The sequence below is a fragment of the Polistes fuscatus genome, unplaced genomic scaffold (genome assembly GCF_010416935.1).
Source record: "Polistes fuscatus isolate 324 unplaced genomic scaffold, CU_Pfus_HIC Scaffold16, whole genome shotgun sequence".
Classification (NCBI taxonomy): Eukaryota; Metazoa; Arthropoda; class Insecta; order Hymenoptera; family Vespidae; genus Polistes; species Polistes fuscatus.
The window spans coordinates 3,880,971-3,906,543 of record NW_025113064.1 but is presented as its reverse complement, the minus strand read 5'-3'; the positions used below and the strand labels follow the sequence as shown (position 1 = coordinate 3,906,543).

The following is a 25,573-nucleotide window of genomic DNA, read 5'->3' as shown; positions in this document are numbered from 1 at the left end:
TTCAAAGATTCTACAGACCCAATTCCACTAAGTTAATTGTTTAACTTCAAAATTATTAATATTCATAAATGTTATTGTATTTGTTCTATCATTAAGGTTTGTTTAAAATTTACCAATAATATCATAATTATAATTTGTGGATATAAATACACGAGAGGGTTTTAAAGAACAATTATATTATAAAACATAAATCATATGAATCATTTGAGCTTATTAATTTCATGATTGAAGTATTATATAATTATTTGAAAAATTGCATTACCAGTCATAAACTAGACATTATTAAAAATTTTGATTCATTTGAATTTATTAAGATATTATTAAGAAATATGATTTCATTCCTAATCATCATTAAAATAATGAGGATTAAAATTACAAAATTAATCGAATATCGAAGCATTTTATAAGTACGAATGTTAAAAGAAAAAATAACATTAAGCTTTTCGTGGGAATATAAATTTACACATTTGCTTAAATACATTGAAAGATTATCATTACGTTCCTTAACGTTCTATCAATTATCCCTTATATTATAAATTATTTATAAAATATCATATATATTATATTATATACATTATACATTACATAATAAGACAGAACGAAGTCCTAATAATAATAATAATAAGAAGAAGAAGATACATTACATAGTTATATTACATTGTTAAATAATTAATATTAAATAATAAAATATATATAGTTAATTTTTGATTGATATGTATATAGTTAGTTGGATTGAGATAGAAAAAAAAGAAAAGAGAATAAAAAAAATAGAAAAATATAGAAAATGGTAGTGAAATGGTGAGAAGCTTAACGTTCTATCAATTACCCCTTATATTAAGTTTTATTTATAATATCATATATATTATATTATATACATTATACATTACATATAGTTATATTACATTATTAAATAATTAATATTAAATAATTAAATATATATATTTCAATTGGTTGTAAAATCAAACTTTTGTTCAAACGTTAGTTTGATTGAGATAGAAAAGAAAGAAAAAAGAATTAGAGAAATGTTAGAGAGAGGGTGGAAAGAGGGTAGAGAGAGGGTAGAGAAAGAGGGTAGAGAGAGAGGGTAGAGAGAGGGTAGAGAAATGGTGAGAAGCTTAACGTTCTTATCCAAGTCGATAAATGGTGGTGGTGTCGGTGGCGTGAAGCGAAGGCAATTATCGTAGCGAAAGTTGAACGTAATGGAGAGGAGATGGAGGAGGAAGAGGAAGAAGAGGAGGTGGAGGAGGTGGAGGAGGAGGAGGAGGTTGGGCAAGGATGGATTTGGGTCGGGGTAACGGCGTTGCTACTCTGGGATCGGGTATGAGGCTGAGTGTTTGGCGTCTGATATGACGGGGTTAGCTCCCTAGGGATTCTCTGAGACTCAAATGGGACTATCCTTCCTCTCTCTCTCTCTCTCTCACTCACTCACCCACTCTCTCTTCTCGTCGCAGTTAATTACAGAGTCCTTCTACCAGAGAGTTCGACCTTCTCCATTTCCTTCCTTCCTTCCTGCCTTCTTTCCCTTCTTCATCTATGTCAGTCATGAGAGAAAAAGAGAAAGATATAGATAGATAGATAGAAGAAGCTTTTCTTGATCATCTCTTCTTCTTCTTCATCTTCTTATTCTTCTTCTTCATCTTCTTTTTCTTCTTCATCTTCTTCTTCTACTTCTTCTACTTCTACTTCTTCTTTTCCTCTTCTACTTCTTCTTTTCTTCTTCTTTTTCTTCTTTTCCTCTTCTACTTCTTCTTCTAAATTACATTTTTAAATATACAAAATGAAAGTTTTAATTAACAGTTAAAGTTGAAACATCTTGATCCTCCTATCTATTAATCATCTTTATCGGTATCGTTATGTTTTATGACACGAGATTCCGTTAATCCTTAATTTTACGAATTAGGAATCTGTTGTGCCTTAGGTGTAGAGAATAAATTCGATTAATTGATATTAAATTCATTGAAATCAAAACTCTCGGTATCTGGTTTTTCTTTCTCGTCAATGAATACGACAATTTTGTTAGAAAAATGGGTTCCCCATAAAATAATCGAACAATTAATAATTACTTAATTACTTGATAAATATAAATAACAATTTGTTAAGGGAAGAACAAAAAAAAAAATAAATAAATATCGAATGCCGAAATTAATTGGCACGCCTTGTGACAAAATATTTTTGTATAAATTTAAACAATAAATATACATATATTTCGTAGGACACTGGGGTCGATTCATTTCTGACAGTTACAACGGAGGTAGAAATTTAGTGCGCATGACAAGTTCTCAACAGAGAATGACAGAGAGTAGTTAGAGGAGATATGTAGGTATTTTAAGAGAGTTTCTACCACGATGAATGGCTGGACGAGAAACGGAGAGAGAGAGAGAGAGAGAAAGAGAAAGAGAGAGATTCCCCCGTGGGAATCCGAGCGAGCGAATCGTACTGGGATTGAACGCTCGAAATGGAATAATATCCAATAATCCGGGAGCCAAGGGATAAAAAGGGAGGACGTTTTATCGGGACATCGCAGCGGCGTACCGAGCGTTCACTCTCTGTTGCTCTCTTCCATCCATTTTCATCGAACTCTCTCTCTCTCTCTTTCATTTTACTCATCTTCTCTACCTCATCCCCCTTCTACCTCCTCGCTCTACGTATTCTATCTATCTGTCCCTACTCTCTCTCTCTCTCTCTCTCACTCGCTTTGGTTCCCTTGTCTCCTGCAAACCGAGCAAAATTAATTATTGATTTCGGATACGCGCATTCACAGCAGGCGCTTTTAATCGAAACCAAACCACCCATCGTGACAGCATATCTATATCTATCTATACCTATACCTATACCTACCACCTCCTTCTCTTCCTTCTCCTCCTCCTCCTCCTCTTCACCTCTTTCACTGCGAATCCATCATCTCTCCAAATTTCACTGGGATATATGTAGTATATATCCCCCCGACATAGGGTTTTTTTTATACTCTAAACTTTTCGTCTATCATCATAAAAGTTCTATTATTCTATATATTGTCTTTTTGTTCTTTCTTTTTTTTTCTTTTTTTTAATTTTAGTGGTTAACATTTAAAACCTTCTTTTGCTTCTTTTTTCTTTTGGTCTATCCCCCTCGTCTTCTTCCTGCCCCCTTCTTTTTTCTTTTCGTTCGAAAGAACAACGTTATTATTTTGTTAGATTTGTTAGATTTGAAAATATTATAATATTCTATGATAGTAATGTTTATTACTTAATTAAAAGATATAAGGATTATTGTGTAGGACAAAATTAGGATATTATTCGTTTGTGGGTATCGATGGTCTAAGGACAGGAGTACTGCTATCGGATTTGGATTTCATAGAGTCTTCTCTGGATGTCGGTAAATTGTCGATCAACTGGATAAAATAATACGAGAATTAGTTTTTAAATGAATCGAATATATTGGAGTGTTGTAATAGTAATGGAAGTTGGAATACGAGGATACGAATTGTTTCTTTTGTAAATAAATAAGATTGCGTATATATTTGCTCGATTCTTTTCTTCTATTAATTTTGTCATAAAAGAAAAAAATATAGTTATATAGGAAAATTTTGTTTAGCATATAAACGCACATTTTACCAGATGTTTAAGATTGTAGACACAATTTACAATAATTAATTGCGTACAAACGCATTCGGTTTAACTCATAACAATTTGTTAATATAATCTAAAAGTATTTTACGCGATGTCTTTAATCACCTCTTGTAATTCCGCTTTAGTAAACATATGAAATAGTTTTTCCGGTGTCATCGTCATCACCTCTATGTTAGTGTCATTTAATTTTTCTTCCATAACTTGTTTCAGTATTGTCAACGCAGCTTTCGTTGCTTCTTTCAATGTCATTGACTGTAATTTAACGAACAAAAATATAATTAGATTTAGTGTTAATTAATATTTCATTTGTTTGGATAAACTTGTAAATATTGTTGCCTACCTTATGATACACTTCTTGAAGATTTTGCTGAGCACCTTCGCTTCCGGAACCAATGGCTTTTGCATCGAATTGAACAAAGGTTCCCGATGGATCCATGTGATACAATTGTGGACCTTTCTCGTCGATGCCTGCAAATAACATTGCTACGCCAAAAGGTCTAGACATTGCGCTTCCATCATCGTCGCTGTCTCCAAATTGTATAGCTAAGTTTGACACTGCTTGAGCCGTTGACTCCACTGTCATTCTTTCATTGTAAACAAACCAATGATTTTGACATTCAACACGAGCACGGTCTATCATGGTCCTAGAATCAGCCATTAAACCAGATGCAGCGCAACCTATATGCTTATCAATTTCAACAATCTTTTCCACTGTCGTTGGTTCCATTAATGGAGAAGTTATACGTTTCTCAACTGCCAGGATTACACCTTCCGATGTGGCTATTCCAATTGCTGTAGAACCAAGCTTTATGGCCTCGATAGCATATTCAACTTGAAACAATCTTCCTTCCGGAGAAAATGTGTTTACACCGCGATCATATTCTGAACGTGTTAGAAACATCTGAAAATAAATAATATTTATTAGAAATTATATTTAAATGTATCGCGCTTGTGTAAACAAATATTTAAATTAAAAATTAAAGATATCAAAAATGAGGTTAAACAACACTATAACTATTTAAATAATTAAACTATTTGATCATAAAAAATATGATATAATCATTATTTTAGCAATAATTATATTGAAAGAAATATAAATACGTGAATAACTGTATAGTTATAATGTAAGAATTACAGTTAAAATAATATATATCAGGTTAATGGAGAATGACAGGGCAAAATGAAAACGTCTGTTAGACGGTTAACTTGAATATAAAAAATGATAAATATATTTTCAATTATTTATTCCATTTAATGTTATTTACCGTTATAAATATTACACGTTAATATTAAAAATTCAATTTATAATCCACTACACAATCAATTTGTCACAAAGCTAGTTACTACCAGTCACCAAAGCGATGAGTTGAATAAAATGGCGGGCACGAATCTCAGTATCGTATCTACGATATTAAGTACCTCGTTTAAATAATCTAAGAAAATTTATTCGATATCAATTCAATCATACATTTTATTATTTTATTATTTAACAAAATTTATATACAATTAATTCATATAACAGTTTGATTATATTTCAACTATATGTTTTCATATATTAAAATTACATTTTATTGGAAATATACCATTATACTCTTATAATTAATTTTATAATTAATCTTATAACAAATTTATTAATAATACTATTCATCGAGGTATTAAAAAATATTAATTCAAGAGAAATATGTTCAATAAATATTTTGAAAATATCTATTGTTACGTGTCTGGTAAAATCTACCAATCAAATCACTCGAATGATCTTAATAACTTGTTGGTAAAATACACCAATCAGATCACTCGAATGATTTTAATACACGTTTTAGCCGCGACATTAATAGAGGGCTATATTATATATAGTAATATCGTGATAGTATAACTATCAAAACAATTTAATCGTGTGTTTGAATTTTCTTTCTGTAAAAATAAAATAATTTGCAATGGATACTGCAAGTACTAAAACTGATTCAGCTCCTAAACAAGCGATGGTATATATTTGTGGAGGTACGTTATATTCATATATATATATATATATATATATATATATTAATATTATTTATTTTTTTCATAAATATTAACCAAAAACATTGGCACGTTGTTTTTATCTTTATCATAATGCAATCTTTTATTCTACTCATTGTTTTTTTATTATTATATTTTAATATTAGAAATATAATTCATGTTTCTAGAATGTCATCACGATAATGAAATTCGTCCTAAAGATCCCATCCGTTGTCGGGAGTGTGGTTACAGAATTATGTACAAAAAACGTACAAAACGATGTATCCTTTTTCGTTATTTCGTATTTAAAGAAAAAAGAAAAACAAGAATAATAATACAATATGTAAATTCCTTAACAATTAATTTTATAGTGGTCGTATTTGATGCACGTTGATTCCTGTACATCATAGAATAATACTTTCATTACAATAGTTAGGTAAAAGTATTCAATTTCATATTTTACAAAAAGAATAATATAAAAAAGTGCTTAATTAACAAAATTTTTTTAACCTCTTCAATACGAAACGTTTAACAATTTTGTAAATAAATTCCATAGATAATCCATTATATCGTACAAAGTTCTTAGAAAATTAAATTTAAGACTAAATTAGTAATACTAATATAAATACTAGCTAAAAAAATATATTTTTTAATTCTGTTTTATAATGTAAAAATAATTATAATACATAAAAACTTTATAAGTATGCTTGCCATCCAGAAAACAACCGACATAAATTAGACGGATCACGTGCTTGCTGTATCAGTTGTTCGACTTGACCAGGTATACTGAATACTAAACCTTCTTCTATACCTTGCAATTTCTGTTCTATTCTTAAGAGTACCCTTTCTGCGGTTTTATTTGTTTCGCTGTAAGCTATTAGAAAAAGAAGTTTATTCAAAAATGAGACAAAAATTAAACTATACTTTGATATTATCGACGAAATAATTAATTATATTTCTAAAAATAAAATTGATTTTATACCTTCTTCATCTTCGGAAGACATCGCTGTATTACCGGTTTGAAGAGTATACGCTTTTGCAGGAGTCATAGCCCAAATAAATAGAGGATCGTAAAGGAGCACTTGTAATAGTGTTATAATTATTTGTCTTTGATCACGTAACACTGTCAATACTTCTTCGCATCCTCTTCTCATAATACCTTCCACACCGGAAACTCCCATTGCTGCTTCCATATCTCTCGTAAGACGGAACGGTACAGTTTCAGGCATTGGTAAAACTTTACCTTGTTCAAATGCTATACCTGTTTAAAATGGATTGATTTGTAACAATTTATTCTATAATATTTTTTCATTATAATATGTTACGCATATAAAACTTACCAAAATCTATATGAATCACTTCGGCAGTTTGCTGATCCATTAATATATTACCAAAATGTCTATCTCCTAGACCTAATATGTAACCTGCCATAGAAGTTGTTGCTACACTGAAAAAAATTATATAATATTGTCTAATTAATAATAAATAAATTTAAATATTGAAATAATTATAAAGCCGTTTACCTGCGCGTATAAGCTAATCGTTTCTCGTACCACATCTCAGGTGATGGATATTTTTCCATAAAGAAATGATGAAAAGCTGGACGCATATGTTTACAACATTCTAAAAATTGTTGCAGTTTGATATCGTTGGATTTATTATAAACTTCCTAAAATATTTTTGTATAAGTTGATTATTATTTATTTTTAAAAAAGTCATAATATAAATGTAAAGGCTTGAAATATTTCGTGATCTTACTTGCATCTTCGTTCTACACATTAGCGCAGTATAATCGTGTGGATTATATTTGCGATGAGCGCCAGAAATTTTATCAGGACCTATTAATATATTTACAATTGGCGTTGTATTATGGCACCATTCTAATATACCTGATCTTTGGGTTAACGGTACTACCTGGAGAATATGTACATCGTAATATAAGTTTATTTAAATATAATATAAATAATGAGATATGCATTTTTACCTTGTACGTTCTAATTTTTAATTTACGTCGTTTCGTTTCTTTGCTTGTATCAAAAAGCCTATTCATTACGTTAAAAACTTGTTGCATCACAGCATCTTGTCGTAAATCATCTTTACCCTGTAATAAAAGTAATTGAATTATTAATAACATTCTTATATAAAGTGCGTGCACAGATAGATAGATATTTTATAATCGAGTATAACCTTTAGTAATTGTTCTCTTTGTATTCCATCGGTACCAAGACAAATAATTTTTTTAGGAGCGTTCACGCCTCCAACATTTTCATAATAATCGAAATATTTAACGATACCAATCACATTATTGTAATTTCCATTGCATTTAACGTCAATAGCTAAAGTAGGTACATATATTTTCGAAAAATTGTTTATCTTTAAAATCTTTTGACTGTTAGGTATTTTAAATAGCACAACATCTGTGTACATATAATAATAAATGTTAAGAATATAAATCGTTAAATTGAATGATACAGAATTGAAAATAAATATAACTCACTTTTAGATTTACTATTCGTTTCGTAATTAGCCAACATTACCAAAGAATGAGATAAAATATCCATTTCTTGAATAATACAGGATACCTTAGATGAAGTTAATTTTTTTAGAAGCTTTTTAGCACCCAATATTCTGGGCTCTTCTAATTTTGTATTTTTGTTAGTTTTAAGAAATTTATAATCGCCGTACAAATTTTTTAATGCCAATAACACGGGTAACGTATGGTGCGGATGATCCAATGCACAACGCTCCAATGTTTCATTTATTTTCATAGAAAATTCATCCAACGTGTTGTTCATGTGTGCTGCCAATTGCGGTACAAGCGGTAAAAATTTATGCGACGGTATCTTATTCAAGTATTCCTCTAATAATTTATTTACTTCTTCATTCTTTGAGTTCTCAAGCCAAAGCGCTACAAATCTAAATACCAACAGATTGTAATCTTCGCTCTGATGTAATGTTAATAAATAATATCTAAAAGGAAAAAGAAAAAAAAATAAGGTAAAACATTAAGTCTATCGCATATAAGACATTCCAATGAAATAATTATTTTATACTTACTGTACTGCTATTAAAAGATAGTTGTTTTTTTCCTTTTCGATATTTTCTAATTCAGCAGCATCATTTGTACTTTGTTTTTGATTAAACATCATAGCTTTTTTAATTTCCGTGTCTTGAAACTTTGGATCATATCTATTGACACTGCGCGAATATTCTACACATTTTTTCAAACTTTGAAACTGCGAAGATTTCATATACATTTTAACGTGTTCAAATTGAGCATCCGCAAATCTAGCCAAGGTAACTTGCGTATCGTGTAAATTTTTAATAACGTCAGGGGTTTTAGTTTTTATTGACTCACTTATTTTCATTGATTTTTGATAATAATTATCTATGATGGTCTGTAAATTTGAAATATTGTTAACATAATATTCTAGTTTGTCAAGATATATATATTTATATTGTAAATTCAGAATATATTCGCAATCATTACCTGAGGATTTTCGGATTTCGTTTCAGCCATCCAATTGCCATAAATACGAAGAACACGGGCTTGCAAAACCGGATCTACAGATTTTCTATGAATTAATTCACGTAAAAGATATCGACTGATTTCATAATCATTTCTTTTCCATGCTAGTAAGGATTCTTGATAATCTAACAAATTTGAAAATTTTGAAAATAATTCCTTTTGTTTCGCTAAAGTTCCTAAAAACAAAAAAAAAACAAAATTTATGAGTAATACATACAACTGGTATTACCAATTATTATATAGATCCCATAAACGCGTACCTAAAGCACGTGCAGCCATTGATAAATGTCCTTGATTTTGTGCAACTTCAGCAATTTTTATATGCGTATTAACAAGATCATCTCTGATAATTGAATTATTAGATAACGTATCATTTATTTGATACATAATAGATCTCTGCGTTAAGATCGGTTCGATGTATTGAAATTCATTAAAATTCATGACATTAAATTTTTTCCATTTTTCTATTACTTTAGGATAATCTTCAGAATTTATGAAACATAATTCTTCCAATTCGGAAAGCATTTGAAGTTGCATTAATTTTTCATAAATTTCTTTATTACTCTCTGCAACACATAAAATTATTATTATTAAATAAAAGATTTATAAGAAAATGCATTTATATTTAGGTGGTGATAAAAAGAATAAAAAATGTCTAATTAACATTGGTCCTGAAATCAATTTACCCTTTTTTTTTTATCACACTATATATATCGTTATGTATCCTTTTACCTAAATTGATATTAAAAAGAGCCTTCATTATACAGATTCGTGCACACTTGATTGAATTTTCTACACCCAATTCATCTCTTTCGTTAAAACATTTTAACGCGTAGAAATGATACAAATGATAGTCCGATTCGGATAATTTTAATTTCATATTGTTTTCGCATAAAGAAGGACTAATTTGAGAAAATATAGGTAAATCCCAATTACTCAGTCGCCATGCGCATTCCAATTGAATATCATTACTCATTTCTTGGGCAGATGTATTCATCGTAGATATATAATGTCCTAATAAATAATGCAATCCTAATTGTTGCAATGAGCTGATCATCTCTGTAAAAAAGTGTCAATTATTAATTAGTAATAATTATTTTATAATAATTAAATATACGTTTAATATATATTTATTTATTTATCTAGCGAAATACCTCCGACAGCTGTTTTATTGCCAGAAGATAATTCGATATCTTTTATAAGTAAAACTTTGTCCCACTCTTGCATTTGTATGTAATGTTGAACGCGAGAAGAACTATCTTGTAAATGTGAAGAGCCACAACCACGGATAGCATCAGGATCTCCAATTTTGAAAGAAACATCTCTAAGAATATTTTGCAACATTTTTCCAAGTATCGGTTCGCATTCGTAAACGTAATCAATTTTATTAACTCTACTGAAATCATGTGGTTCTACCAACAACGATTCGCAAGATAGTTCCGCATAAAGGAAAGCGGTAAAATAAGCGGAACAATATTGAGCGGCTTTGGCTATGTAAATGAAGTCTAATTCCAAAGGAATATTTTCAACTATTTGCGTTCTAATAAAATTCACTAAATTCAGCATGAAATATACTATATTACGGTCACAATTTACAGTGTGTTGAGATAAACTGAGCCTTGTTTCGGTTTGGTTGTTGAAATGATAATAGAAAAATCCATTGATGCAATGGGATACCGTGATCGCTAAATCATTGTTAATATATATTATTAAATATATTATTCTTGGTAATATTAATTCACACATTTCTATGCTCAATTTGCAAACAGGTATTAAATCTTTGAGGTAGTATTCCGAAAAACATTCAATCATGTTACATGTACTTTCTACGATCCATTCGACGTAAGACTTATTATACATGTCGATCCAAATAGGATAATTCTTATTAATATATTTATTACAAGCTAGTTCATTGAGGATTATTTCTTTTTTCTTTACATTTTTGACTTCTTCAGATATAAATGGAAGTATATAATCTAATCGTAACGAAGGTTTCGAATATTCATTCAACATTTGCTTAACTGCTTTGGTATTTTTTTTATTAACAATTTGTTGTCCCCATGAAGACAATAATATCATGTGTAAAGCATTAGCACTAGCAATACGTAATTTGATGTCATTATCAACTAAAAATTCAGTCAGTAATATTATTATTTCATATGTCAACATATCACTTATGTTTGCGTTCTCTTTCTCATGAGTTTTTCTATTATAAGGAATAGCCGTTCCTAAATCGATAGGGCCTATTTGTCCCAGACACTTCATAGCTTCTATTGAAATGTTTTGATCGGAAGATTTAATTATTTCCAATAGTCTGCATATCAATCGATGTAATAAATTATAATTTTGCATAGAATTATTGTCCAATTTATTGTATAATTCTTGTAATTCATCTCTTTTGATCGATAACTGAAGATTTAAATATGTTACGCTCTCCATATTACAGTTTACGATCTTTTGATTTGTTGCATTTAAAAAGTGTTCAATTTCTTCTTCTAAATTATATTTTTGTCCATTTCTATATTTCAAAGAATTGTATACGTTCAATATTCGTTGAAATTTAGGTAGATTAGGGAATATATTTAATTGTGCTATCGCATTGCTAAACAATTCCTTTTGTTCGATAATCAAGTACTCAAGTATATCAATAGCAGTAGATGTTTTTTCCAATTGGGCCACAGGAATTAAAATGGTAACATAATAATTCAAATGTTCTTCAATTTCCGTGTGTCTTTTAGGTAAAATGTATTTTAGAAATATTTGAAAATATTTGCAGGCTGTTTCCGAGAGTATATCATCTTTATCTTTGATAAAATGAATCAAACTATAACTAATTTCTCTAATAAGATAGACCGATATTGAATCGAAATAATCAGATTCTGATTCTTTCATTATTATTGTACAAAAATATATGTATTGATGCAAGGCCTTTAATTTGTGCTCGGAAACTTTCATTTCGTAAATATTGTTTACCAGATTCATCAATATTTTCTGTAATTTATTGATCTTTTTAGTTGTCAGATATAATTGTAATTTACAAGGAATAAAATATTTTTCTATATATTTTATACAATTGTTTGCATCAGTTTTACTCAGAACTAATGGATGATCAGTGTGCGGATATTGATATTGTAATTGAAGCATCTCATTGAAATGTTTTTCATCGTGCAATCTCGTAATAATGCTTACAATAATTTTATCGAAATTAGTTTCCAATAAGTAAGAAAAGTTATCGATCAATTCAAAGTTTCTTTGATTTAACATCAACTCGTCGAGCATATTAGTTGCACGTGTAAAATTAACAGATTTTTTTGGTTGACAAATTACAGAAAGTAACCACGCTAAGACTTGGGCAAAAATATTTTCAAAAATAATTTTGAAATCGTATCCAATAGAAATGCAAAGTTGTTTTGCACCGGTGATATTGAAATTTTGAATTTCAATGAATACTATGGTATTAATATAAGTTTTATAAAATTCTTCTTGAGATTTGTATTGAATTAATACGTATGGAAATGTTTTTGTGGTACGACCTTTTTTCAACCAGTAAAATAACATAGATGCCAGATTGTCTTCGTTAGGTAAAACGTGTTTCACTTGCTTAGTTATACTTTCCAATAATTTTTGCACCGTTATTAATTTGACATGTTTATTCTCCATTAATTCTAATATAGCTATCAAAGCACTGTTTTCAAACGTTTTGGATGTACAAATAATAGTTCCAAATATTAACAAAGCGCTTACCGTTTTAGTTTCTAATTCATCAGCTTTGTCATTATAATTTCTGTTTTCAATAGATAACAAATTATTAGCAGTATGTTTTAATTTATCAAAGAAATAAACTTTCTTTTGGTATTCTATACTTTTTGAAGAATATAATTTTTGTATACATTTTATTGCTTTCAATCTTAATATATGAAGAGGACTCCGAACGTACGTCATTAGATTTTCTATAACAGCCCAGAATTTGGACTGATACTGAATATGCTCTTTATATTTCATTATTAATGGTTTGATTTCAATTATTCTCGAAAGACATTCCAAAAAATCGATATAAACAGTCGTACCAAATTTTGTACAATTCAGAAGTTCGCAAAAATAATCCATTAATTTAATTAAATCGTAATTATATATGGCACTGTATTCGATATAATAAGGTAAAACTTTGAGTATGCATCGTACATACTTTTCATCTTTTTTACATTTTTTAAATAAAACGAATAGAAATAAAAGTGGACCATCTTTATATTTTTCGTGTATTATCTTTTTGTCACATTGCGTGAACGATTCCAATATTATCATTGCCATTTTAAATTCTATTACAAATGATAAATCATAATTATCGATAGTCATGAGATTGTTCATTAAATCCAGTTGAATTTGAGGGGTTTCTTTTCCCGTATTCATACAGCAAAATAATGTCAAAGTTTTGATGGTATATACTCTTATAGCGTTCAGGCTACATATGCTGTGATTTTTGTAATTTATTTGATTCTCGTTTTTTTTAGAATTATTTTGAAATATATCAAAATGATCATTGTAATGGCGTATTTCGTGGTAGGTAAAATTGTTGTCGTCTTCGATATTAAGCAAGTTAAATAAATTTCTCAATATCTCTGGTGTCGACAAAGAAATAATGATCTTGGTCATATCCGTGTACGTGGAAGAAAATGTTTCAAATAATATAAAAAATGCTTCGATCACATTGATGAGATATTCGTGATTAGTATTGGACAATTTGTTCAATAAACTATAAGCATATTCCAAACAATCTTTTATTATATGCATAATAGAATGAATTTCTGTATCTTCCATTAGTATATTCATTTTTTTCACATTAATCGCAATTTTAGCCGCTAATGTTATTTTCATTACAATCATTTGTATATCGTTGTTTTCATTCCTCTTATTAATGATGTCGTATAAATATTTCTTCAATATTACAAGAAGATCTTTCAAATCAATTATATTTACGTTAGCTTTGGCAAACGAATCTTGTAAATATTCTTGCGAGTCAACAGTCTCCGTTGTTAAATTTGTGAATAAATTTATTTGGAATGTTAATGCTAAATTACACGTCTCTATATTTTTATAAGACAAGGGTTGTTGCGAATCCTCGTATAGAAATTCCTGTAAATAGGAATTTTCGTAAATAGGTGAATTCGATCCAGACGTTTCAACTGTTGTATTATTTTCGTAAAGAAATCTCACTGGAATTCCGATCAATATATTAGACAATCTTTCGATTAACACCTTAGAAGGAAATTTAAACCAGAAAGTATTTAACAACCATTGTAGGAATTGTAATTTGACAGATTGCGTATTTAACATCGAAGAATGTAAATTTGTGTTGAACATTGATACGTCATCTGGTATAGATGAATGTTCGTAACACATTAATAATGTTTGCAAACTATTAGAAGACCATCTGATCGTTTGAGATACGTACAAAGCAAAAAGTGAATTTGTATGTTTCATCTTTCCATGTTTTATAAAACACTGAGCAAGTCTATGAGCTGAAATCTCATTATTATTGGTATTAAGAGATCTATAAAAGAAAATCAATTTTATAAAAATGATTTATTTAATATAATATAATATGATATGATATAATTAATATAATACCTTAAAAGAATATCCCATATTTTATACCAATACACGTTCGCAGCATGTTGTAATTCTTCTGAGACGTTCAAAAAAAGTCGTTCTATTTCCATAAGAACAGTACATAAGTCATATAAACTATCTACAACTTTAACACATTTAGACGGCTGCATCAAATAAGTTTCCAATATTTTTAATAGAGGTACCAAGTCATCCGATTGCATTCTTTGAGGATATTTTGCATAAAGTACTGTTAATATTTGGATTACAGGCCATCCTTCTTCTATATCGCATTGATCAATCAAATCGACCGGTCCGCGAATGGAAATACGTCTTCGTTTGGCCGGATTTGAATAAAGTTCAACAAAATTGTGTAATTTCAAAATGGTACCAGATTTTTGTAGAATTTGATTGATTACTTTAACAGATTTATATACAGATATTATTTTACGTGTTAAAAAAAGCATTATATATATATATATATATATATATAATTTATTATAAATAAATAAAGATATACCTTCGCTCGCAAATTGAAGAAAATACTTGGATGATATTCCTTTCTTAAAATCTCTCCAAATAATATCGTACATGCTTTGAATGATACTATTCCATACAGACCAATCGCAAGCGAAGGTTCCATCATTTTCTTGACTAATTCCTCCAGGATGATGAATTTGTACAAATAACATCATCAATTTATATTTGTCGTCGTAACTATTTAAATTAATTATTTTAGGCAAAACTTCTTCGCTAAATTGACAAAGGACAATTCTATTTTCAGTTGCTATTTGATGACACACTGTATTAGTCAGTTTATACGCAGACTCTTCCATCTGTTTGAGAATTTTAGGATCGGTCAAAATATTAACTGAAATATTAAATAATATTAATGTACAAAAATAAACCATTTTTAAATGGAAGTGTTACTAATTGTTTGAGTCCCAAGCAGCACGGTCACCTTATTCAGATTTCTTGTCGAAAATTGATACCATTATCGAAACGTAATGTGAAATATTTCAGAAACCACTGGGACTCAAATGGTTATATTATAAAGGATATTACCTAAAAATGGTATTAATTTTTTAACTTCTAACGATAAATTCACATACATATATCCATATTCTATTATCATTTGAATAGAATTTAATACTAAACACTTGTTGACAGAGGTAGGCTCGTTGTTGTATGCATTGATGCAGGATCTCAATAATTCTTCCCATAGTTCTAAAGTTATATTCATTTGATATAAGCGAACTGGAAGTATGTAAGTATTTAATATAGTCAAATACGTATTGTAATAAAATAAATATTTTTCATTTTGCAATATATCAAGAACAAATCTTATTAAATTATTGCATTTTAAAGTCAATATTCTAGATTCGTGAGAATAACGTAGGGTTGTTAATAAAACCCCATAAGTGTCTTGTATTTTATTACCCCTATTCATGGCTAGCCTATCGGCTTCCTATAAAAAAAAGAATAAAAATGAGTATAATAAGAATATGTAAAATAATAATAACAAGATATAAATGTAATACTTACATGTAATATTAAATTATGCAAGATAGTAATAATGTTCCACCAACTAACAATTCCATTGCTGTTATTTTCAGAATGTTTATTTATTTCATTAATTGCCTCTTTATTCTCATAGAGTTCTATTAATTGCAAAATACATTTCTAAATATAAAAAAAAAATAAAAAAAAATAAAAGAAGTGTTGTAAATTTTAATTACATTTTTATCTTTTTAAAAGATATTATTATTAGATTATACTACCTTTTTGTCTGTTATTTTTGTACTTCTGGCCAGATCACTAATTGCAATTATTTTTCTCGAAATGTCAGACATTTTTGATAAATTTTAATAGAAAAAAAATTAGGTTTCGGAAACCATCTCAAACAAAAAAACCAAGCATATTAAAAGGATGATTATTTTTACATTTTTTATCAAAGTACAGTGGTATATCGATTAACAATGGCTTCGGATAAAAATTTACCTGGTTAACAACGATAATTCGTTTCGGTATTACAGTTGTCAAAAAAAAGAACCATTATATTATGAATAGCCAAATATTTCTATTATCCTGCAATGCATTTATAAAATAATTATACCTACGAGTATAGGTTAGTTATTTTTCAATCAACTCACACAATCGAGCAATATATTTGAATAATTTATTAATTATTATTAATATTTCAAATTAAATATAAATCTACGTAAGGAAAAGATAAAATAACACAATACTTCTTTGTCTCATGTAAATATACTTTCTCGTAACTAAAAAACAAAGTAATTCAAACTTAAATATTGGCGCACTTCTCTATGTACGTGATTAGTCAATTTTATTAAGAGATAATTTTTGAACGTTGTCATTGGTCGTTTTAAGGGAATACTTTTTCGTCGACGAATAGGAGGAAAATGCATCAACCAATGATTTGCTTTTATAGGGAATATTAGTTCTAACAATTGAAGCAGAGAGGCGCCACGTGTATCCTGTGATAAGCGTCGTCATAGGGTAAGCCTTAGTTTAATCCGAGACACGAGAGAACGAAGAGTTCCTAAAAAGCCTAGAAAATGTCCGACTTCTTATTACCTTTAGAAAATTATCCCATCTATATGTTATCTTTTTTCTATTGGTAGCATTGGAAGAAACAAACGATGCTTGTGGCAACAACGTATACACTTATTCAAGTATCACGCGTTCATTGCATTTCCGAGGATGACCTTATTAATATATTTTCATACAAATTAAAAATTTACAATCGTAAATTTGCAAATTGTTATCCTATGTTATTCTTAGTGCTTTTATGTTAGTTATATTTGTACGTGCTGCGACACACGGTTAACTACAAGTGAATACTCAACACAACTGCTTTAATCTTACGGGGTGTGAATTTGTGCATCGAATTGATGATTGACATTAAATATTTTTCAAGGGAAAACATTCGAATGAAATATTTTAATTGTTAGAATATACAATACTAGAAGAGTATTTATTTTTAAATGCTTGTTTTTTTTTTTCTCTTTAATCCGTTAGTTGTAAATATGGACGAATTAGGGGAGCGGACGAAGCGATAGATCTCTACAAGTAATGCACTCAAAATGACAACCGTTGGTAATAAATCAGGAGATACAACTTTTTAATTGTCCAGTGAGTATAATACTTTTTTTTTAATTTATAATTAATTTTTCTTACGAACCAACGTAGCGATGAAAATAATATTATTTCGTAATTAAAATAATCGACGTATTTTTAATTAGCTTAATTGTAAATGTTTTATCAAAATATAATTGTTAATACACGTCACCAGTTGTCGGGTTTCTTTGGTTATACATTAAACAAGCGCATATTATATTTAATGACAAAAAACTATTTCTTAGATAACATATATATTTCACAATTATGATATTATTTATCAAGTTTGACAATTTTCAAATATTTATTGTTTAATAAACAAAAACATTGATTGATTATTAAATTATTATTTATTATATCATTTAAATAATTATATATAATCTTATTAAATATCATATATATTCCATATAGTAATAACAAGCTTGTATTTAAATTTAAATAAAGGTTATCCATTAATCGTTTAAAATCGCATGAAAGATATAAGAAGTCGAACTATATTTGCGTGTTAAGAATTACAATATGTAATCTTAAAGCTATTATTGTAATTGCAGATAACGGAGCAATATATGGGATCAATATGGCACGAAAGCGTAAACACGAAGTTAAAACATCTGTAAAATCATCGCCCAAGTATACCCCCGTTAGAAAGTCGAGCAGACAAATAGCTAAGAAACAATTGGAAGAGAGTAAGATTAATGGAAAGATATCCAAAACGTCTTTGTCCAATGTCGCAGAAGAATCAAGGAATATTGAAGAAACAGAAAATCGATTGGATTCTAAAAAGAATCAAAATCTACATAGAAAATACAATAGTCATAAAAACTTATCCAATAGCGATGATATATTAACAAACGATAACATATGCAGTATTTACAAAAGAGAAGACGAAGAAAGCGACAGCCAAGATGGATTGGATAATCTGTTGGATCAATCGGATAAACTTAGCCCGGAAGATGTACGTCAAATGGTAGTCGGTAACACGACGGAAACTAACGAAACCAAATTGGAATCGTCTGTGTCGAACGAAGTAGAAGTATGGCCAGAAGCGGTAATAGAAGAAATAATATGCGAAGAAATGGAAGTAGAAGAAACCGATGCCACTGGCATAACCTCTTATAACACTTTAAAACCAGATAGTAATATGGTGGTCGAACAAGTGCTACTAATGAATAAGGCTAACTTAGGGGAAGATAATTTTGTAGAATATACAGTCATTAAAAATGAAGACTGCGTTGAATCTATGATAGTAGAGTCTAATGTAGAATGTGGTACGTCCAGTAACGAATATCAAATTATTCAAAATGGTATGAATAATTTACGCATGACTGCGGAGGATAAATCTACGAATAGCAGTACTTTATCTTACAAAATGACCGATTCCAAACAGGAATGTAATAAAGTAGCATACGATTTAGATAATAATTCTACTAATAATAAAATGACTACCTTGTTAGATCGTGCAAATAGTACTTACACAAATGACAGAACAGTCGAGGGTGTTAGAACAATGGAATCATTTAAAAATAAGTATGTAGGTAAAGATCGTGTTAATCTTCGAAAAGAAGAATCTAATGTTTCAAGCGACGATACTAGAAAAGTAAGTAATAATTATGTATCTAAACTATCATCTAAGCAAGATTCCAAGGATCAACATTCGAAAGAATATCAAAGGGGAATCGTTAAAGAAGATAATAATTGTAAATCGGATAAATCTAATACCATGCAACACAATCAGTGTTCTAAGGAAATAGAAAAATTAGTTAATGATTTGTGCAGTGTAGAAAGTGTTAATTCGCCAGTAGAAACGTGTATAAATGTACAGAAGATACCATTAGTTAATGAAGATGACGAAAGTAGTTCATCAATATTAGACAAAATGGAACAATTACATCGGTCAGTTAATTGTGAGTCTAATACAGATACAATATATGTTTATCAGAAATCAGTGGAATGTGTTTTGAAAAATCAACAACAAAGTGTCTTAAAGTCGGACAATTTTACAGAAAATGTAGGATGCGCAAACGAACTACCATTGAATTGTAGAAATTTACAGAAAAAGAAAACTCATCAAAAACCTCCTGATCATTTACAAAATATCGATGATGCATGTGCGGACAGTGAAGCAGATAGTAAAGTAGATAGCGAAGATATGAAATTAACTAGTAGCGGTGATAGTAGTAATGATACGTTATTGTCAGTTAATAATTATAAAATACCAGATATCGATACAAAAGGTGCTTCTAATAATATCAATGACGCCGACAAGAAGATCGAATTTAGAAGTCGTAGCGGTAGCACAGATACTACGGGTTCTGAAAGCGGATCTAACAGTTCCGGTGTAAGAAGAAGTAATAGGATTCGTACTATAGGTTTAATGAAACAAAGGTAAGTAATATCTCTCTTCGATCTTCATTTCTTTAAAAATTCTTCTGACTTTTATGTTATTCGTAGATCTCGAGGTCGTGGTTTGGTAACCAAATCAAACGCAGATATATTGAAACCTAATTCGACGCAGGAGAAAGATAAAATAGCTACCAATATGACTACTACTTCTTTAGAATCAAAAATCAATTCAGACGGACAATCTGAAATTCAATGCGACAAGGAAAATAATGTTAATAAAATGCAAACAACGCATGATTCTCTTGCACCTTTAGTAGCAACTTTCAATACTTCCGGTTACAATTCGGATTCGTTGAAACCGGTCAAAGTAAAATCCAGATGGCGAAGATCGAGCGAACTTGAAATGGGAGGATCTAGTTCGTCCATCTCCGGAACGGGATTTGAATTTTCCAAAGCTATTACATCTGAATTAATAACACACATCACAATTAAAGCCAATAGCGGTCCTTCAGGAGAACCCGGATCCTTGGAACGTGGATCCGCAGTTGTATGTACATCAATGAATGTACAATCTTATCCAGAAATAAAACAGGATGGAGAGGAAAATATAGAAAATAATTCTTCTGTTAATTCGTCTACAATGCAGGTTTCTAAAATTATAGGAACAAAGGCAAGCCCGCTAATAACCATTGATTCCAAGGATAAAGAAATGGAAGAAAGATTGAGTCAGTTTGAATATTTACGTGAAAATTTATATCTCACAGAAAGGTCAGTTATTTATTTGTTCTTCGTGTATTATTTTTTTAACTCTTTGAGCTCTGAATACTTCCTTTTAAAGTTCTCTGTATGGATGGCACGTACCTAGGGATTGAGATCGTTGCTGAAGGAATACTTTTCTGCTAATGTGAACTCTGTTGATCGAATATACCAGGCAAAAATACCAATAAGTTATTATGATCATTCTTTTATATCAAATTAAATAATGAATAAAAACCGTTATTTTTGGAGTATTAATTATTTATTAGAGAAAGTAAAATTGACAACATACTTTAATTTCGAAATAAGATATAAAAATTATTTAATATATAATCAATATAATATATTATGTATATATTTATATATCAAATATATATTAAATATTTATTTTTAAATTACTAACTTCTTATATCTTTTTTTTCTTTTTCACAAAAAACAAACCTTTTATATACAGAGTGGTCAAAGAAAATGATCCAATATTTTAAGAGCTTGTAGTACTTATTAAAAGGAATAAAAAATATCTTATTAAAACAGGTCCTAAAATCATCAACCCCCTTCGATGTAAATTAACTTTTATTATATGCGTCATTAATCTACGTCAACAAATTTTGCTAAATGCATATATATATATCCCCATATGCAGAGCTCAAAGGGTTGAAGAAAATATTTATTAACATTATTTCATTTTATATCAGGTACACCAACAAAGAAACCAAAAGAATGGTATGCGATTGTTTCCTTACGGAAGAAGAGATAGAAAGAGGCGAACTTGGTTGCGGTGAAGATTGTCTCAATAGACTTCTCATGATAGAATGGTACATAAATAATTATTTATTAATTTAAATCGAAAATGAAGTATCATCTTTTTTGTTTTTCTGATTAGATCACCCATTATCCATTTTACTAAATATCACTGATCCGACAAAAACTAGTATAATCCAACGTTAAATTTGTATTTTCATTTTAGTGGATCCAGATGCGTGGTCGGTGATAGATGCACAAATAAAAGATTTCAAAACTGTGATTACGCTAAGTGCGAGGTTTTTCGTACAGAAAAAAAAGGATTTGGATTACGGGCAGCGGCTGATTTAGACGTGTTAGTATTTATAAATATAATTTTAACAATTTTCTCTTTTTCTAACATAATTTTTCTTTCTTTTTTTTTTTTCTTTTTCTTCTTTTTTCAGAGGAGAATTTATAATGGAATACGTAGGAGAGGTTGTAGATCCAAAAGATTTTCGTCGTAGAGCTAAAGAATATTCCAAAGATAAGAATAGACATTATTATTTCATGGCTTTAAAATCAGATCAAATAATAGATGCCACTATGAAAGGGAATATTTCGCGTTTCATTAATCACAGTTGCGATCCAAATGCAGAAACACAAAAGGTAAGGTGTTTGTCGTACTAATCGATGATAATTTTTGTTTTGAATATATATATATATATATTTTGTTCTCATTGCGCTTACAATGATGTTTTTTTAGTGGACGGTAAATGGAGAATTAAGAATAGGATTTTTTATAAAAAAGTTTATAACAGCCGGAGAGGAAATAACTTTCAATTATCATTTTCAACGATATGGGTGGGTAATAATTAATTAATTGATAATACAATTATTAATAAAACAATATATTATTTTATTAAATAATATTATAAAAATTATATATCAGAAAGGAAGCACAAAAGTGTTTCTGCGAAGCTCCCAATTGTTGCGGTTGGATCGGTGATACACCAGAAGAAGAAAAAGAAAAGATTGAAAAGAAGGAGAAACGTGAGAAAGATTCGAGAAAGAAGAAAGAAGAGAAGAAACCGACGGATTATATGGAGGACGAAGACGTACATTTTTTTTTACTTTTTATATTAACTTAATTAAATGTGTTAATCGTTTATTTATATCTTTTTTTTTTTTTTTTTTTACAGTTGGAAGAAGAAATAGACAAATTGTGTTCGGGTGGATTGAAAAATCGTGCACATACTTTAACGCTGAGTCGTTTGATGGTTCGCAGTAGAGAATTGAAACATAGAACGTGTCTATTACGTTTAATACAAAGCGGAGAACAACCATGTAGAAGATTATTCTTAGATTATCACGGTCTTCGTTTAATATGGAGCTACGTTATGGATATCGCTGAGAACGAGTCAGAAGAAGCGCAACTGTTTCGTCTGGAAATTTTGAAAACTTTAAATACACTGCCAATACCTAACAAAACAATGTTAATGGATAGTAAGATTTATGGGGTAGTAGAAAAATGGGCTAATCGATTATATTTGTCACCGAGCGACGAATCACCCGAAGATGATCAAAGTAAAGTAAAAAGATTGCCCGAAGAAAATAACAGTTGTTACAATGATGCTGGTACGAAAAAAATTATTGACAATTTGAACAACATTCCAAGCACAACCGAGAATAGAGTTGAAAATTCAGGAATGAATGAAATCAAATCTGAAAATACAGATCAATCTCTTATTCCTGAATTAGCGTCAACGTTATTGGCTGAGTGGTCTAATCTTAAAGAAGTCTTTAGAATACCGAAAAAAGAAAGAATCGAACAAATGAAGGAACATGAAAGAGAAGCAGGTTATTGTTTTCTTCTTTTTATTATTATTATTTGAGAGATATATGTTTATATCATTTATTTGATTCATTATTCAATTGATCGTATATATTTTTAGATCGTGGATATAGAGAAGAGCTTGAAAAAGATGAAAAAGCTGGAACATCTTATGAAAGGTAATCCAGGATCTTTCAATTTTCCAATTCAATGATGAAATAAATAATTTGTAATATTGTTTATAATTAATTATTGTTAACAATCATTTATGATTATTCCAGACAAAGGACTGATAGATACGGAAGAGTGGAATTAGACAAACGTACGGACAGAAGACGAGGAAGAGAATCTCCAGATTTCGAACATAATAGAACAAAGGATAAGAAAGTAGAAGAAAGAAGTAGTTTAGTTCCTATACCAAGGATGACAAAATACGAACGCAGACAATTGTTTGCATTAAAAGTAGCTAAAGAAGAAGAAGAGAGACAACGTCGTCAACAACATGATTCGTGGCAAGAACACGAATCGAGATGTTTAGCTTTGGGTATAGATCCGCATTCTACCGCTATGCTAGATCCTCAAACTGGTTATCCGGTATTTTACAATCCAACTCTTGGCCAATGGCAACATTATTCTGCACAAGGTAATTTCTATTAAAGTTCACTTAAGTTACTAACTATTAACATTTTATTTATTTTTTCTTTTTTTTTCAGAAGGAGGTGATATTGCACAACAATGTACTCCTACATGTGTCGGAGGAAATCAATCTCTTTCAACTCCAAATGCTTTGGTATCGCAAAATCCTCACTCATTACAATCAACGTTAAGTACTGAAATATCAACCGGTATAACTGGTACTACTGCCATTCCTTCCAGTGTACCACCTGTAGTATATTCCTTAAATCAACCGCCTGCGTTTAATCAGACGCCAACATATTCTTTACTTTCGCATCATCAACAGTATACTGAAAGTCATTTACCTATCGCAAGCAATTTAGTACCGGTTCATAATGTTACACAACCGATTCCTATTCAATCGCAATCTCTTTACCTTGACAAAACAACTAACTCTCAACAACAGTTTCCTGTTGTTAACGCTTCTACTAATGATACTACTAACAATCAACAATCACAGCCAGAAATACCACCGATAGATTTGCCACCTAAATGGAAGAGCGCGATAGATGGTAGAGGTAGAAGATATTATTATCATATTAAAGAAAGAATATCGCAGTGGTTACCACCGCCACCGGATCACATAGGTGTCCAACCAGATTCATCGTCTAGTTCTGAATCCAGCGATGATTCTACATCTTCTAACGAAGATGAAGAGGATATTGAGGATGAAAATATCGATAAGAAAGAAGAGGATGTATATTCGGATGCTGGTGGTAATAATGAGAAACGTAATTCTACTAAGAAAGTTAATCTATATAATAATCCTGTCAGTTCTACCATATTTCCTGAAACTAAAAAACGAAGAGACGGTTTGGTACAAGAAAGGATCATTAGTGTAAATATATTCTCATTTTTAATTAGTTTAAAATATTATTATCTTAAAAGGGAATATTTATTGATGTATATATTTTGAAAAATTATAGCCAAGAAGAGAGGAAGATCGTATCGGTCATAAGACGTATAAAGAATTGAAGGAAAAATTAAGAAGACAGAAGGAAAGAGCGAGGCTTAAAATGCATGTAGATAAATTCAGGAAACATAGGCGTAGTAATAAATCTAAAGTTCATTCGAGACATTGGTTAAACAAAACGCAGTCAACCTCCTCTGATTTCACTAGCATGTCGGAAAGAAAGATCAAGGATACTTTTAGAATAAATATGGCCAATGTAATGGTACATTTCTTAAATCCGTACAGAAAAAATGATTGCAAACAAGGTCGAATAACTAATACGGAAGATTTTAAACATCTAGCAAGAAAGGTAAAATTATTTTATTAAATATTATTTCCATTGTATTATAATTAATTGAATATTATTTAATTAATGTTTTATTTCAGTTAACGCATTTCGTATTAGCAAAAGAGCT

The 25,573-nt window shown here is 29.7% G+C and overlaps 4 protein-coding genes across 7 annotated transcripts; 2 read left to right on the top strand and 2 right to left on the bottom strand.

Moving 5' to 3' along the window:
- Nucleotides 1-3,391: 3,391 nt before the first annotated feature.
- Nucleotides 3,392-4,986, bottom strand: LOC122514845 (proteasome subunit alpha type-5). The gene is made up of 3 exons (XM_043631917.1): nt 4,874-4,986; nt 3,949-4,509; nt 3,392-3,860 (listed from the first exon to the last, which is right to left on the bottom strand). The coding sequence occupies exons 2-3, from the start codon at nt 4,507-4,509 to the stop codon at nt 3,693-3,695; spliced, it is 729 nt and encodes a 242-aa protein (XP_043487852.1). The 5' UTR covers nt 4,874-4,986; the 3' UTR covers nt 3,392-3,692.
- A 465-nt stretch (nt 4,987-5,451) lies between these two features.
- LOC122514813 (DNA-directed RNA polymerases I, II, and III subunit RPABC4) lies at nt 5,452-6,684 on the top strand. The gene is made up of 4 exons (XM_043631873.1): nt 5,452-5,606; nt 5,792-5,884; nt 5,975-6,039; nt 6,322-6,684. Exons 1-3 carry the CDS (start codon nt 5,543-5,545, stop codon nt 5,995-5,997), a joined length of 180 nt encoding a protein of 59 aa, XP_043487808.1. The 5' UTR covers nt 5,452-5,542; the 3' UTR covers nt 5,998-6,039; nt 6,322-6,684.
- On the bottom strand, nt 5,952-16,838 carry LOC122514812 (serine-protein kinase ATM). 4 transcript variants are annotated; one of them, XM_043631869.1, is made up of 19 exons: nt 16,738-16,838; nt 16,518-16,634; nt 16,282-16,419; nt 15,802-16,204; nt 15,257-15,607; nt 14,758-15,154; nt 10,287-14,680; nt 9,865-10,191; nt 9,393-9,698; nt 9,094-9,308; nt 8,661-9,001; nt 8,101-8,573; nt 7,791-8,020; nt 7,588-7,704; nt 7,362-7,517; nt 7,127-7,272; nt 6,944-7,050; nt 6,586-6,864; nt 5,952-6,477 (listed from the first exon to the last, which is right to left on the bottom strand). In XM_043631869.1, the coding sequence occupies exons 2-19, from the start codon at nt 16,587-16,589 to the stop codon at nt 6,299-6,301; spliced, it is 8,631 nt and encodes a 2,876-aa protein (XP_043487804.1). In that variant the 5' UTR covers nt 16,590-16,634; nt 16,738-16,838; the 3' UTR covers nt 5,952-6,298. The 4 variants fall into 4 exon arrangements, with proteins under 4 accessions (XP_043487804.1, XP_043487805.1, XP_043487806.1 ...); XM_043631870.1 differs by lacking the exon at nt 16,738-16,838 and having other exon boundaries at nt 16,282-16,397; nt 16,518-16,604; XM_043631871.1 differs by lacking the exons at nt 16,282-16,419; nt 16,518-16,634; nt 16,738-16,838 and adding an exon at nt 15,698-15,801 and having other exon boundaries at nt 15,895-15,966.
- A 427-nt stretch (nt 16,839-17,265) lies between these two features.
- Nucleotides 17,266-25,573, top strand: LOC122514802 (the record flags this gene model as incomplete). Its single annotated transcript, XM_043631853.1, is given in 15 exon segments — nt 17,266-17,892; nt 18,429-20,262; nt 20,329-20,767; nt 20,867-20,988; nt 21,672-21,791; nt 21,944-22,072; nt 22,164-22,365; nt 22,463-22,560; nt 22,649-22,814; nt 22,899-23,556; nt 23,652-23,709; nt 23,812-24,173; nt 24,244-25,043; nt 25,132-25,467; nt 25,545-25,573. Coding segments are annotated over 14 exon segments (5,327 nt in total), but the record flags the coding sequence as incomplete, so codon positions are not given.